Below are 17,117 nucleotides of genomic sequence, written 5' to 3'. Positions count from 1 at the left end.
TGCCTATTATATACTTTTCAGATATAGAAAAATACAGATATGATGGACGCTGAACCTGATAAAAAGAAAATGCCGGTCATTACTAACTCGAAGGAATCAAACTGGTACATCTAATGTTTATTTTCTTTATTTTTCTAATAAAAAACAAGAAAATGTGGTATGATTGCCAATGAGACTCTAGAGATCAAATGACACAGACATTAACAGCAGCTATAGGTCACCGTACGGCACTAAACAATGAGCAAATCTATACCGCATAGTCGGCTATTAAAAGCCTAAAATGAACTCTATCTATCAAATGCATATAACAATGAGCAAATAAAATTGAGAATGGAAATGGGGAATGTGCCAAAGAGACAACAACCCGACCATAGAAAAAAACAACAGCAGAAGGTCACCAACAGGTCTTCAATGTAGCGAGAAATTTCCGCACCCGGAGGCGTCCTTCAACTGGCCCCTAAACAAATATATACTAGTTCAGTGATAATGAACGCCATACTAATTTCCAAATTGTACACAAGAAACTAAAATTAAAATAATACAAGACTAACAAAGGCCAGAGGCTCCTGACTTGGGACAGGCGCAAAAATGCGGCGGGGTTAAACATGTTTGTGAGATCTCAACCCTCCCCCTATACCTCTAGCCAATGTAGAAAAGTAAACGCATTACAATACGCACATTAAAATTCAGTTCAAGAGAAGTCCGAGTCTGATGTCAGAAGATATAACCAAAGAAAATAAACAAAATGACAATAATACATAAATAACAACAGACTACTAGCAGTTAACTGACATGCCATCTCCAGACTTCAATTAAACTGACTGAAAGATTATGATTTCATCATATGAACATCAGGCACAATCCTTCCCGTTAGGGGTTTAGTATCATACCATCATAACATATATGAGAAGAACATAACCCGTGTCATGCCAACAACTGGTTTTTGAATAAATGTGTTTAGTTCCGATGCAAAGACCCTATAAGTGAATCAATATTAACGCCAAAATATGCAATCTTTAATGACCTGACAACAGTATCGTAACTATATCCCTTCTTAATAAGTCTATTCAAAGGTTTTGTTAGTTTTTTAGGTGAATACTGACACCTTTGTGCTTTATAAAGAATATTTCCATAAAAAATTGGATGTGAAATACCTGAACGTATAAGAAGTCTGCATGTTGAGCTATATTTACGAATGATGTCCTTATACCGATGATAAAATTTCGTAAATGTTTTGACTAGTTTGTGATATCGAAAACCCTGGTGTTATAATTTTTCAGTAATACATAAAGCCCATATCGGATAGTCAGCTATGAAAACCTTGAATAAACTTTTTCCATCAAATGCATCAAACTTTTAAAAAATATTATTTTGAATGTCATGTTATGTTTTTTTTAGATTATTATGAATGGTATTTATATTTTATGTGCACAAAACTTTGTCTAACTGATTTGCGTTATTGTTGAAAATCATAATTTAATTTATACCCAAATCTAAAGCACCAAAACAGGCATATGTTCATTATGTCAACCATAGCACTTCGCAGAAATAATGTAACAAGAAAATAATTGTTAATGTTATCAATTAACCATACCCAATAGGACAACTTATATGAAGTCAAAACAAATTATTCATAACAAAACACAATGATAACACATCTGCAGATATATAATTATAATGCCTTTGAACTATTATTTATCTATTAACAAGCAGTTATTTATTACAGTAACACAGGACAAGGAAAAATATCAACCGCACATTTGAACCAAGAGAGATATCAAATTAGTTGTGGAATAGCAGTTGTTATCAATAACACAGAATTTGATGCCAATTTGAATTTATCTGACCGTGTCGGAAGTGATGTGGATGCTGCTTCTCTATTCAGAGGATTACAGAAACTTGGTTTAAAGACTGAACGTTTGGATAATGTCAGCAAAAAGGACTTGGAAAATAAATTTGACAAGAGTAAGAGTTTAAAAAGATTGAAAATGCTGTGCGCAGATCAGAAGTTTTACTTAATATTTTGGAAATATATGTTTTTACAAAAAAACAGTATCTTATTTCAATTTTTAAAAAACCGATGTCAACAGAAGATGTCCATGCTTTCCTATGTTAGTTTTTAACCCCTCCTTCAACAACCGTAAACTTACAAAGTTACTCAAATCATCGTTTTAATATCAAGAATGTTTACTATTACTTTTAATCCCCACTTATCCTTTTTCACAAACCTTACCACAGTGTTCCTACTAATGGTCTACATACCGTTGGAATTTTGTCATTCCATCAAAATTATTTAATTTACCAAAGATTACCTATTATTAAACACATACTCATTGAGCATATATCACTCAGAAGATATGATATTCCAGAACTAGCATGTCATGTAAAGTTTTCCTAGATAGAGGGTTTTGCTTACAAAGATGTAATTGTTCTAGCAATTCCCAAAACAAATAATTGAACTAGACGTATCGCGGGTTATACTAACAAAAGCAACACGACGGGTCTTCACTTTTGAAGCAGAATCTTCTTACCCAACCGGAGAACCTGAGATCACCTCGATTTTTGTTAGGATTCATGCTGGTGTTTGTCTTATGATCAATTATATCAATATTTAGTTTGTTTTCGGCATCTTATATATTCGGCTGGTGATTACAAAATACCTTCTATAAGCGTTAAAGACAAGTCCAAAGTAAAGACAATATCAGACAATTATTTCATGTTTAACATATATGTGTATGAAAGGGGTTGTTAATTCATTAAGATGGATTGTACAATGATAGCTAGTTTAAATTACATTTCCAGTCACACGACAGTTTGGTTGTAAAAATAACTAATTTGGCCAGAAAATTAGCATATGAAAATTAAAGCCTTTTTAATCTAAAAATATTCATAAATAATTATCATCAATATTTCATCAATTCGAAAAAGCCTTGACGACTATGTTTACTCATATTTGTAGTTAAAGAAGACAAGACACGTTTGGAGGAAACAGATTGTCTGGTTATTGCTTTGATGACGCATGGTAATGAAGAGGAAGTGTTTCTAACAGATGGGTCCATTAAGATGAAAACTTTTTTGTCATACTTCAATGCAGAAAATTGTAGAGAACTTCATATGAAGCCTAAAATTTTTATAATACAGGTTAGTTAAGATTATTGTAGATTTCTCTATAAAATGAACAAATTATATAAATCTCGGTGCAGCAGTACAAATGTTTGATAATATCAGATTATCATATACTTAGACTAAATAACATATAAATTTTACCGTATGATAATAGCCTTAAATTGACGTAAATTCCATATTTTTCGAATTGGTGCTTTGCGGGCTGATATGAAAAGTTTATCACATGCTTTGATTGTTATCACATGCCTTTCCGTAACGTTATCACATGGCATTCCGGTAATACTCGGCCAATTCCGGAAAATACACCTCAATGCTACGTTTTCAGTGAAAACCATTAGAAAGTAGTGTACAAAACAATTACTTGAATACTGGAAAGTATATAGATTAAAATAATAAAATAATAATAATAATAATAATAAAAAAAAACCAAACAAACAAACTATTTAATAAATACATTTTTTAAGTTTTTCTGAAACATTATTTAGAAAGTCTCTTTAAAAAGTTGACTTTTCCAAACAATGATCATTCTGTATATTGTTAAATTATTTTTTTGTCGATTCGCCCATATTAAAATGGTTTTTTTTCTCTCTCTCTGTCGAGGCATATGATAGAAAGGTATCAATTTTTGGGTCCGACGGCCGTGAACTTTTTTACTCTTTAAACTTCGGGAACCACGTAAAAGGATCAATAAATGAATCTGTTATTTTTCTCTACTGTTGAAGCATATGATAAAAAGATCATAACATGTCATTTTTCATATCGTATGTATTATCAGCCCTCAGTCAATATCAGCCCTCGAGCCATGCGGCTCTTGGGCTGATATTGAACCTAGGGCTGATAATACATGCGATATGAAAAATGCCATGTAATAATCTGATATTATTACATGGCATTTTTCATATCGCATGTATTATCAGCCCTAGGTTAAATATCAGCCCAAGAGCCGCATAGCTCGAGGGCTGATATTGACCAAGGGCTGATAATACATGCGATATGAAAAATGACATGTTATAATCTTTTTATCATATGCTTCAACATGGAGAAAAATAACAGATGATATATTGATCCTTTTACGTGGTTTCCAAATAGAAGTTCAAAGATTGAAAAGTTCACCGAAGTCGGACCCAAATTTAGTACATTCGATATCAAATCTTTCTACCATATGCCTCAACAGAGGAGAAAACATATTTAATATGGACGACTCGTCAAACCCCTAAAAAAAAACAATATACATAGTGAACACTGTTTGAAAATGTCAACCTTTTCAAAGTAACTTTCTAAATTATGCTTGAAACTTATAAAGAATGCATTTATCTAATAATTTGTTTGTTTGTTTTTTTATTTTTTATTTTTTTTTTTTTTTTTTTATTATTTTACACAATATACTTTTCAGTATCTAAATAATTGTTTTTTTGTACACTATTTCGTACTGTTTTTCACTGAAAACGTAGCATTGAGGTGTATTTTCCGGAATTTGCCGAGTATCACCGGAATGCCATGTGATAACGTTACGGAAAGGCATGTGATAACAATCAAAGCATGTGATAAACTTTTCATATCAGCCCGCTAAGCACCAATTCGAAAAATATGGAATTTACGTTAATTTAATGCTATTATCATACAGTAAAAATCATATGTTATTTAGTCTAAGTATATGATAAATGAGTTTTGTTAGCAGGAATTATGTTGTAAAATATGTTTCAGTTTCGAAAACAAGTACTTCTTTGATAAATGATTTATTCCACCCTGCTGAATATTTTGCACAATTTGTTTTTTTGATAAATTTCGTGTATTATCCACTTTTGCATACTACCGGTTAAATATATATTACGGTTTTTATTTACCTCAGCAACACAACGGTTGCCATTTGTTTATTGTGATCTTTTTTCCCCTCCGTAGCACACGATAGCAAACCCGGTTTTGACGGGGTTTGTATTTCTCAGTTTTTAGTTTTCCATTATGTTATATGAAGTGTTTTTTTTTAATTACCTTTAGTATCTAAAACCTCTTTCGACTCTTTTTTCATGCAATACAATCCCATTCAGTAATATGAGGTTCAGGATAACATATTTCCTGTTAGCTTGATTTGCATTAAAGCATTGAAAACTATTTTTTTTATTTTGTTATGGCATCTATGTGTTGGTGGTGTGGGGTCTCTCGAGTTATTATAAAATTTATTAAGATAAAATTTACAATTTACAGACAAGGTACTTCAGAACATATAGGCTGACTTTATTTAAGTTTGATTTTTTTCAAAACACCTTTCTTGAATAAACTTCATTAAGGAAAGTTTAAAACAAAATATTTGAAATTCAAAGATTTACAAATATTAAAACGTGTAAAGAGCTATATGACCCAAAGGAAGCTAAAAAAAAATGGCAAATCGTCAAGGGTTACCATTAAATGGGGCTGTTGGAATCTTTATTTCTTATTTGAATTTCAAAAATGAACTATATAAGCAATTAATATTATTAATAATGTCAATTCAAAACAGCTAATAATATACTAGGGGTCAGTTCAACAGCAGCGATAATGAAAGTCTCATGGACGAAATATCCTTCAACAGTGGTAAATATCAAGTGGTTGTACTGCACACCATTTTTTATAAAATCTAATGCATCGTATGCTCTTAATCATATATTCAAAAGCCAAAATACACAACACTGATCACAGCTGAATATTCACTGCAAATCTAACGTCTAAACGATGGGAAAATAATCTGGAATACGGTTTTGTATTTACCATGATATAGCATGTGTCAATTTTCATGAATCAATTGATTCAAAATTGTTGATTTTTTAATTACTTTTTTAATTCAAGTATATAAGTGAATATACATTAGTACAATTTTAGGCCTGTAGAGGTACAGGTTTAGGAAGTGGTGTAGAAATGGAAATTGTAAAAGATAAAGAAATATACATGAGAGATCCAAACCAACCAGATGCTGGTGGTATTTATCATGAATATGACCAGGCATACGGGAAACAAATACGTATACCTAATGCAGCAGATTTCCTAGTAGTGTATTCTACTTCCTTTGGTAAGTTAACTAATCATTCGTTGCAGAATTTCATTAATGAGTTACAAGAGACTGGTCTTAATGTTACTTATGTCATTTGTGTATGGAAATCGTTTGATATTTACAAAGATAGTCTTTGATTCATGGCCATGCATTCTTTAGTTGATTTTTACTTACACTATGCATACTTGAAAGTATCTAGATAAACTAATCAGATATACTAGGATTAAAACTGAGTACGCCACACGCTCGTTTCCTCTACATAAAACTCATCAGAGTCGCTCGGTGATAAAACCAGTTGTAGTAAATAGACTCAAAATTAATATCAGAATAAAAATTTCGTTTGTCCTACGAGAGTTTCGTTTACATAAAAGCCATCAGTGACACTTTCAAAAAAATATGAAAAGGTTAAAGTACGAAGTCAAATATCATACAGACAGAAAATTTAAAAAGGTTTCGTCAAATACAACTACGGTCATCTTTTCTTGCGGTTTAAAATCTTTAGTATTAGTGAGAAGATTAAACAAAAATGAACTATTTCATTAATGTTGGCAGTAATTTTTCTGGTTATAATATCGCAATAAGTTCAATTGCTGCATATAGTAAATCAGTTTGAGATGAAAAACTTGGATACTTAACTCGTGAATAAAGTCAATATACTTGTTGACACCACTATATGTAGTTGTGATACGGTAACAACTTATTTAAATCAAATACACTTAGCAGTTAAGTTTAAAAAATGAAAAAGAAACTGTCACAGTCTTATGGCAAAGATGATCTACATTTTAGGCAAATTGAAAGTTGCTTTGCTACCATTCAATACAAAATTCATTAACACCAAACATGCTGTCACGAAATAGAAGTTCCTTCATAATATAAGTTCGAAATGGAATAAATATTCTGGAATATATTTCTTCCCATAGACAAAATGGTAAAGTAAATGTTCCTAACGGAATAAATGGTTTTGAATATTTGTTCCAACAGGAACAGATATTATGACATTTTTTATAATAAAGTTTACAGTCGAACTTCTGTTGGGTGCAACAAATGTACAGTGACAGTGCTCTTTCCATTATTTGACTAATCATGGATACACCAGTTTTACTTCATCTCCAGTTTTCAAGATTATGGACAAGACTTGATACAAAACTGTTAGTAAATTACTGCAAGTATCAGTACATAACGTCAGGTGTTTTTGTCCTTCCGCATCAATGTATGCCTTATCTGTATTTGGCACAACTTTTAGGAATTTTTGTTCCTTAACGCTCTTCAACTTTGTACTTGTTTGACGATTTAACTATTTTGATTTTAGCGTCACTGGTGAGTCTTATGTAGACGGAACTCGCGTCTTGCATATAAAATTATAAGCCTGGTTCCTTTGATAATAATAAACACCACTGGGTTGATGCCACTGATGGTGAAAGTTTCGTCCCGAAGGTATTACCAGCCCTGTAGTCCGCACTTTGCGTTGATATCAATATCAATTATATGGTCATTTTTATAAATTACATGTTTACAAACGTATCAATATTTTGAAATACTTAGGATCTTCTTATCCAAGCATAGATTACCTTCGCCGTATTAGGCACAACGTTTTGGAATTTTGGAATATTTATTTGAACTAAGAGAAACAGTAAATCATTTCGTTCTATAAATGACATATATCATATCAAACTTTTTATGTAAAATGTTGTTGGAATTTCAATACCAAATATTTATGATTAGGGAGTATTATCTCTACAAATCTTTAATACAACTGAATTGTTTCTTTCCAGTAAAACATCAGCAGTAACCCTTTTCTTTTTCATAGGTTATAAAGGTTTCCGATCCACAGATATTGGAACCCCATTTGTACATCATTTATCAGAAGAGCTCATGAACATTTCAAAAGATGATAATTTCTACCAAGTATTAAATAGAGTAAACAAGAAAGTCGGAATGGAATATAGACCAAGTCATAAAACCAGTGAAAAAAGTAAAAACACAGAAATTGTTACTCAAATGCCTTGTTTCAGTTCGCATCTAACAAAGGAACTATATTTCAACTTGGAAGGTGAGAAAATCCGGTGACCTCCTGAATGTGTAGTTAAGGCTTTAGTTCCTAACACGATTTTTGTGAAGTTGGTGAATCTGGCCATAAAATAATCAAATTAGCCCTAAATGTGGCAAAATAGGCAGATCGGTCCTCTATCAAAAGCGGTTTTCACAAGGATTAATAGGAAGGATAACGTGTAATCAGACTGAAAACTGCAATGTTCTGCAAAGACAAAAATGTTAATATTGCGGGCTAAAATGATTTGAATTAAATTTGTGTCAATATAACCATTATAGATTTGCAAAGGAATAAATTGGATCATTTTTGTTTTAAAAACAGCTTTATAAAGTTTAAGGTGATTTCAATAAAAGGTATGTATCAAAGTCCCGGGAGATCATTGTATCTATTTAAACGTTGATCGCAGAGAGCACTTCCATTTAACTTTACTTTTAGTTTATATTTTTATTTACACTTTTAGGAATGGCAGATGGAAGCAAAAAAGATGTAAATGACAAAGACACATCAACAACCTCGTCAACTACTACTGAGACAGAACGGTAATTATATTATACTGATAAAGCGGTTAACATTTGCATACAATCTGCCTTGTCAAGTTAAATAATACAAGTTTATCTCCAAGATTTGCATCAAAACGATGGTCGATACATGCTCATTTGCATTCAGTTATTGTAGATAGAGGTTTAGATAAGGACAATAACTAATCAAAATGAAAACAAATAAATAAGAATCAATAATTGATGTTCAAAGTATCACGTATTTTGTTCTATAATATTATGTAATAATTCTTTTACCAGTATTTTGACATTTTTTTCTGTTAAAGTAATACAGGACAAGGTATCATAAACAAAAGCCATTTGGATCAAAAGAGTTATACTGTAAGAACTGGGAGAGTAGTCGTGATCAATAACACAGAATTTGAAGCCGGATTAGGGTTATCTGATCGTATAGGAAGTGAAAGGGATGCTGCATCTCTACTGCAAAGATTCAGTGAACTTCATTTCGAAAGTGACCTTTTGTCTGATGCCACTTTAAATGACTTGGAAGAGAAGTTTCAAGAAAGTAAGATTTAAAATATTTGTATCTTTTGTATATTTATCAGTATTATAACCTTCATCTGGATGCATGGAATGCATGTGTCCAACATTATTGTCATAGATTTCAGCACTACTAACTTATAAGACTAATGTGGGTTTTTTTTATTACTACTATTGATTTCGAAAAAACTCATCACAGCTACCAGAATTAAAATTTTATATTTGCACCAGACGCATGTTTCGTTTATAAAAGACTCATCAGTGACGCCCGATTAAAAGAAATGTTAAAAAAGGCCATATAAAGTACGAAAAAAGTTACGATATTAAAAAGATAATAATTTCGGAAGAAAATGATTTAAAATAATCAATAGTAAACTTTATCGGACAGTTCTTACCTCAATCTTTTCAATCATTTTTTGTTTGTAATCAATTACCATGTTCTGCTGAAAAACAATATGTTTAACTTTTAAGTTAAAGATGACAATGCGGAATTACAAAAAACAGACTGCCTGATTGTGGCTGTGTTGTCACATGGTGACGAAGACAGTGTGTACATGACGGATAAACCTGTAAAGATTAAGGCAGTGATGGATTCTTTCAATGCACAGAACTGCCCAGAACTTATTCAACAGCCCAAAATCTTTATTTTCCAGGTAAGAAAAACTACTTTAATCTTGCTATTATTTAATTGACGCTATTAAGATGATGTTTTCCCATTAAATAATTCAGAATTAGGTGACTATGCTGAACGCATCTATCCAATCGGACTTGAGATAAAGGATACAACATTTATAGTTAAGACTGCCTAATATCTTGACTTACATCTAGAAATTTGCAATGATAGTTGGTTAAAAACAAACGACAAAAGAGCTGATTTCAGCTTCCGAATTGTGAACGTTCAATTTCTAAGTATCAACATTTAAGCTTTGAAAACGTTATTCTTGTATTTGATGTAAGTGAAGTAGCTATCCAAAGACCGGTAATCATACGTTGTGACTTTTGTCTTTATGTTGTCAACTAATATTTGATATATTTTTACGGATCATTTTAGTTATGCCTTTTGAAACCGAAACCTAGTTCAGTGGTTGTGTTTGGTACAAGTCTGTCGTATTTGTTTTCCGTGATTGTTGTTATTTTGGTACGGTTGACTAGTGTCGCTTCCATTCAATTTATTTGAAATTTGGTGCATAGATGTCTTATTGGAATCATACCACATCTCCTTTTTTAGCTCACCTGGCCCGAAGGGCCAAGTGAGCTTTTCCCATCACTTTGCGTCCGGCGTCGTCGTCGTCGTCCGTCGTCTGTCGTCCGTCGTCGTTAACTTTTACAAAAATCTTCTCCTCTGAAACTACTGGGCCAAATTGAACCCAACTTGGCCACAATCATCATTGGGGTATCTAGTTTAAAAAATGTGTGGCGTGACCTGGTCAACCAACAAAGATGGCCGCCACGGCTAAAAATAGAACATAGGGGTAAAATGCAGTTTTTGGCGTATAACTCAAAAACCAAAGCATTTAGAGGAAATCTGACATGGGGGTAAATATGTTTATCAGGTCAAGATCTATCTGCCCTGAAATTTTCAGATGAATCGGTAAACCCGTTGTTGGGTTGCTGCCCCTGAATTGGTCATTTTGAGGAAATTTTGCTGTTTTTGGTTATAATCTTGAATATTATTATAGATAGAGATAAACTGTAAACAGCAATAATGTTCATCAAAGTAAGATTTACAAATAAGTCATCATGACCGAAATGGTCTGTTGATCCCTTTAGGAGTTATTGCCCTTTATAGTCAATTTTTAACCATTTTTCGTAAATCTTAGTTATCTTTTACAAAAATCTTCTCCTCTGAAACTACTGGGCCAAATTAATTCAAACTTGGCCACAATCATCTTTGAGGTACCTTGTTTGAAAAATGTGTCCGATGACCTGGCCATCCAACCAAGATGGCCACCACGGCTAAAAATAGAACAGGGGTAAAATGTAGTTTTTTGCTTATATAACTCTGAAACCCAAATCATTTAGAGGAAATCTGACAAGGAGTTAAATTGTTAATCAAGTCAATATATATCTGCCCTGAAATATTCAAATGAATTGGACAACCGGTTGTTGGGTTGCTGCCCTCCAATTGGTAATTTTTAAAGAAATTTTGCCGTTTTTGGTTATTATCTTGAATATTATTATAGATAGCGATAAACTGTAAACAGCGATAATGTTCATCAAAGTAAGATCTACAAATAAGTCGACATGACCTAAATGGTCAATTGACCCCTTAAGGAGTTATTGCCCTTTATAGTCAATTTTTAACAATTTTCATTAATTTGGTAAATTTATGTAAATTTTTACGATATTTTTCTCTGTTACTAATGGGCAAAGTTCATTATAGATATAATTGTAAGAAGCAAGAATGTTCAGTAAAGTAAGAACTTCAAACACATCACCATCACCAAAATACAATTTTGTCATGAATCCATTTGTGTCCTTTGTTTAATATGCACATAGACCAATGTGAGCGACACAGGCTCTTTAGAGCCTCTAGTTTAATATATCCATACGTCATTTATATACCAACACAATTGATTTTACTGATTAAATAACAATGATATAATTATTGATTCAGTGTTCAAGAGGACCAGCCTTAAGAGATAGCGCTAACTTTAAAGTAGGAGCAGAGAAGAAAGAAAAATCTATTCCTTATGGTTTAGAAACAGTCCGTATTCCCAATGAAGCAGATTTCCTTGCAGTTTATTCTACGTCATTAGGTTTGTATTTCTATATATTTTGTGCTTACTATATATTCTTTATCGATTAAAGAAATATTTCATTCTCCTCAATTGAATATTGTACATATATACATGAATGCTCATTATCGCTATTTTGTGCATTTTTCTTTTGATCCTTTTTTGTGATAATTTTCATATCATGCTTCTTGCTTGAGATGGAAAAATTATCGCTAGAAACTAAGGAGGCCACGTGGCGTTGCTAACGAAATTGACATGAAATTGACAACGTCGTCATAGGTAAAATAGCGATAAACAGATTATCATTGGTCATCTCAACTCGATTGCTTTTCTCACTTTCGCTGTACCAGCTCAAGCGAGAAAATCAATCTCGTTGAGATGATCAACGATAATCTATAATTATCCAACTCTTTTCTACAGTGGTGAAATTGATATTTATCTATACATTTAAGTGTATTATTCAGTGATGAATTACACAGGACTCGTAAGTGGCGCTCAAATCATAAGAATGAATGAGATTCTTTTTAAACAAAATTCTATTAAAAGTCCTAAGAAATTGACAATAAACCTCATGAAAGCACCAATTTTCATCTCTTCTACTTTTTTCCGAAAGATTTTGACAATTTTCAAATACCATTTCCATATTAATTCATATATAATATTAATTTTCCAAAACAAAATGAACTGCATTAATTTCACAATAGATTATTGTTTTTCGAGATAAAACATACTAACCCAAAGCACAATGCGTAAATTCACCCATTCGATACATCTTGGCTATAGCTTTAAGTATTACTTCAAATTAATTTTGCCCTTTTCAGCGGATTCGTGAATAAAGTGTAAACAGAACTCAAATATTAACTTAAACATGTTTTCCAACAGGGGACAAATCATATGATAATACAGAGGAATCATCACCATTTGTAAGTCAACTGATGAAAGGGCTACAGAACATGAAGAAAGAGGATGATATTTACACAGTTTTGACCAAAGTGAATAACAAAGTTATGGGATTTGAGCCTGGCAATACAAATAGTAAAGATATTAGGCAAATGCCATATTTTGTATCCCACCTTACGAAAGATCTGTATCTGAAACAGAAGGACTAGATGCTTGATGAACTTCCACAAGGACTAAATAGGGTGTTTCACAATACATTAAAGATCAATCAACCATCTATGAACAGTCTGTATATAGAAATATAGAGGTTTTGTTTAATTTACTTTAATATGTTAACAAGAATGTAAAATATTTAAAACATTTGAAAAGATACAGAATAAGCTGACCTCTGAAACTCTTATGTTGAATAGTGCTATGCAAATTTCTCAACCTAATGTGAACTATATATAATTATAATTTCTCAAATTAATGTGCAACAAATATTATTATATTACAAGGTTTGGTGTAAATCTTCCCAAAAAGAACATTGTATATAGAAAAATGAACATTCTTTACAATAATGTTTTTATAGTTCGAACATTAACTACAGTCTTTCGTGTTGGTTTATTGTTGTTAATTGTTTTGTTTGTTGTTATTATTTACGATGTTAAATGAGAAATTGGTATGATACTGGTTTCAATGAGAATGACAGTTACAGACGACATAAAAAGTATATTAAATAGCCAAAATAACAATTCCTCTAATTTAAAAAAAAATATGATAGCAATGAAATTTTATAGTGAAACATGAAAAAACTTACTTAACAGTATTTTTAGATTTATTTAATCTATTTCTTATTATGATAGAGATAAAAATTTGAAGACAAAACATGTTAAACTTTATACATTACAAATATCTTTAAATCATTGTTTGAACTACAATCTTTTCAATTATATGTAAACTTATTATATATACTTGAAATTATATAAAATCATGATAGATTACAAAATAAAAAATGTATATTTACGTTTATATTGCTTTAAAATTTAATGTCGTGAATGCTTTCTAAAATAAAGATAAAATAATGGCCTATATTTTCCGTCTTCCTTGATAGTAAAAAATATAGCATTTTCGATGGACTTAAATGTTTTCCTCTTTAAAAAAATATAGTTCATATGGTACCAAGACCTTGTTGGTAATGATAAATATTCTGTATCAACTTCACAAAAAATACACGACGGTCTTGAAATAAGATTGTTGGTACTGACATTGTTTATCATCTTAATAGACATTTGCGGAAACTAGGTAACCTAGGGTTACACTTTAGACTTACGATTACAGGTGACAAAAACAAAGGGTCATATCAAAATACAAAAGTCAAACCAATAATACAGATACAAAATAGCAAATGGTGCTTCTATAAAAAAAAAAAAAAGAAAAAAAAAATGTAAGCAACACGTTAAAATTTCATGTGTCCGACGTGCTTTTCTGGATTTACCATTAGGACCGTACAAAGCCGAATATTTGAAGACAAGGATTTATAAGGACCGAATGTGAAGATAGATGTATGCTATATATTATCAGCAGAAGCAGGGCACTTTTAATGCAATGGTAAGTATACAAAAACCACCAAAAATATTGCTCAGGGAATACTCTACACACTGTTGCATTTGAAATAGCTATGTTGGTATCGTTTTTGTTAAGCATGATTACAACTTTATATCCGCAACTGTTGTCTTGCCGGATTAAATAGATTGTGATTTTTTTTAACAATTTCTTCTCGCCTGCTACACTTTGCATTTGTATTCATAACAATCAATTAAATAGAGATCAGGGGCTGTACCGGGGGTTGGAACACCCATTTTCTTGCCGATCAATGCCTTTGAATAGGTACATATTGTCGCCCCCTTTTATGGGGTTTGGAATCCCCTTTTGAAAATACTGCCTCAACCTCTGCGTCGGCAGTGCACTGTATATTACAATTCCATAAAAATAGAACATGGGTTAAAGCTTGTTTCGAGCATACCACTCACACCCATGTTCATGGGGATAATTATCGACATCGCGAAAAAAAACACGTCCACACTTAATGATTCCGTAGATCTATATTATAATCATTGCATAAAAGAAAAAACACTTTTGAACGTTTGTCATTTCTTGTTTGGCGATATTGTAGGTAGCAGAGGTTTATCACATTTTTGGTTGTGTATTTGAGTAAACCTATTCTTACATTTCAGCTGACTTTGGCGAACAGTATAACATATATTTCTCACATAGTGAAGTTCGTTGATGATTGTTTTTCGGGGGTTTTTTTTTCTCTCGAATAGTTGTGATTTTTTTTCTATTGAAACCAAACAAATACAAAAAAGTGTTTGCCCTATTCAGGAAAAATAAAAGATTCCAAAATTATATCGAACAGCAAGTGAAATTTCATGAAGAATAAATAACTTAAAAACACCCGTCCGCTGTATTTCCGCATTCTCTTTAAAAAAAAACAGAGAGAGAGAGAAAGTATGACTTATCATAAACATGCTAACGTGCTCCATGGTTGATTTCACCTTTCCTAACACAAATTATTGCTGACTTCTTTTTCAGCAACTGTCCCAAATCTAGCTACTGCAACGACAATTGCGATATTTTGTGCGTCTCATGGTTTGTTTTTTTAAATAATGTTAGTTCATTCTATCATACGTCTTACAATTACAGCATTTTTAACCTGGATAACACCGTATACAATAATTAATGTTAACACATTACTGTAACTATATTAGAAAAAAATCATTGTTCAACTACAGAAAATCAGCACTATCGTTACATTGTTTTGGATCGACGATTTCTTTTTACACTTTGAGAAAGCTCAAGATTTAAATGTTACCTGAAAGTGTAGTTGTAATCCTAATCGTAGGTGTATGAAAGTTTCCGCAAATGTCTAATAAGATGTTGTAGTATTATTTTATTTGTCTGTTTGAATATATAGTTATCAAAGGTACCAGGATTACTTTTAGTGTTAAGTCTAGTATTGGTGATATCCATTTGACGTTACTAGGTACTTATTGTGTTATTGTGCTATTGTAAATTGTGTATTCTTGTCTTTTATATTGTGTTTGTGTGGTTAGTGTATATATATCTTTGTTACACATTTGTTTTTATTTTAGTGATTAAGATCATAACACAATTTAGACTGTTGTACCCTTATTTTGACCTTTTTACCTATTATGTCTGTTCACACATCGTAGTCAATATAATGGAATTTTATGTCATACAAGTGAGAGGTTTAGCTAGCTATTAAACAAGGTTAGCCCTTTTCTACGTAAGATACTGGCTATACCAAGTCAGGAATATGACAGATGCTATAATCACTTTTCTAAAAGGTTTGGTTTAATAAATTTGATACCAATGAAGAAAAGAAAAGTTCATTGTACAGCAATATCATTTATTAGTACTACCAATTGGAGTAATTAAATTTCATCAAATCTTATGGTTGTACACCATCTGCATGGGGTTACATTTTGCTACTCACGTCTAAAAAAAACATCTGTTATTTTACCTAGTTCTATTTTACAGGTTTACCTACATTTCCTTCTGAAGGCCTGCCACTTCCTGATTCACTGCTTTCTAATATATTTCATATCCATGCATATAATTTCATTTTCTGTTACGAATCAATTAATAGGACGCTGCAAAAACTAGAGAAAGAAAGACAAAATCCAGCATTTAACAATATGACGTGTTTATTACAAGTAATAATAATGTACTGTGAAGTCCAAATGATTATCCAGTTGATAATTTTATTATTGCCAATGAATATATTAGGCCAGTTTGATAAATTCGTTACTTGATAGATTATAAGACAATGTTGACTGTTGTACCCCTATTTAGACTTTTTTACATATTATGTCTGTTTGTTTTGTCACATATCGTAGTCAATATAATGGAATTTTTGCGACTGTCATCCAAGTGAGGGGTTTAGCTAGCTATTAAACTAGATTCAATCCACCATTTTCTACATGAGAAAATATCTGTACCAAGTCAGCTAGGAATATGATAGTTGTTATCCATTCGTTTGGTGTATTTGAGATTTTGATTTTTCCATTTAATTAAGGACTTTCCCTTTTGAATTTCCCTCGGCGTTCTGTATTTTATGATTTTACTTTTTAGGATACAAGACTTTATGTCTGGTGTTAATATAAAATTTTAATCCTGGTATTTATGATGAGTTTATTTACCGATGTTCAAATCAGTCGAAATGCAAATCAAAGTAAAAA

At 31.7% G+C, this 17,117-nt stretch overlaps 1 protein-coding gene across 1 annotated transcript; it reads left to right on the top strand.

Moving 5' to 3' along the window:
- LOC143067681 (uncharacterized) lies at positions 1-13,342 on the top strand. The gene is made up of 10 exons (XM_076241135.1): positions 1-104; positions 1,727-1,965; positions 2,960-3,141; positions 5,980-6,166; positions 7,956-8,198; positions 8,659-8,737; positions 9,022-9,260; positions 9,707-9,888; positions 11,853-11,994; positions 12,856-13,342. Exons 1-10 carry the CDS (start codon positions 40-42, stop codon positions 13,080-13,082), a joined length of 1,785 nt encoding a protein of 594 aa, XP_076097250.1. The 5' UTR covers positions 1-39; the 3' UTR covers positions 13,083-13,342.
- The last annotated feature ends 3,775 nt before the right edge of the window (positions 13,343-17,117 follow it).

The sequence above is a fragment of the Mytilus galloprovincialis genome, chromosome 1 (genome assembly GCF_965363235.1).
Source record: "Mytilus galloprovincialis chromosome 1, xbMytGall1.hap1.1, whole genome shotgun sequence".
Lineage (NCBI taxonomy): Eukaryota > Metazoa > Mollusca > Bivalvia > Mytilida > Mytilidae > Mytilus > Mytilus galloprovincialis.
This window is presented reverse-complemented; position numbering and strand designations above follow the sequence as displayed.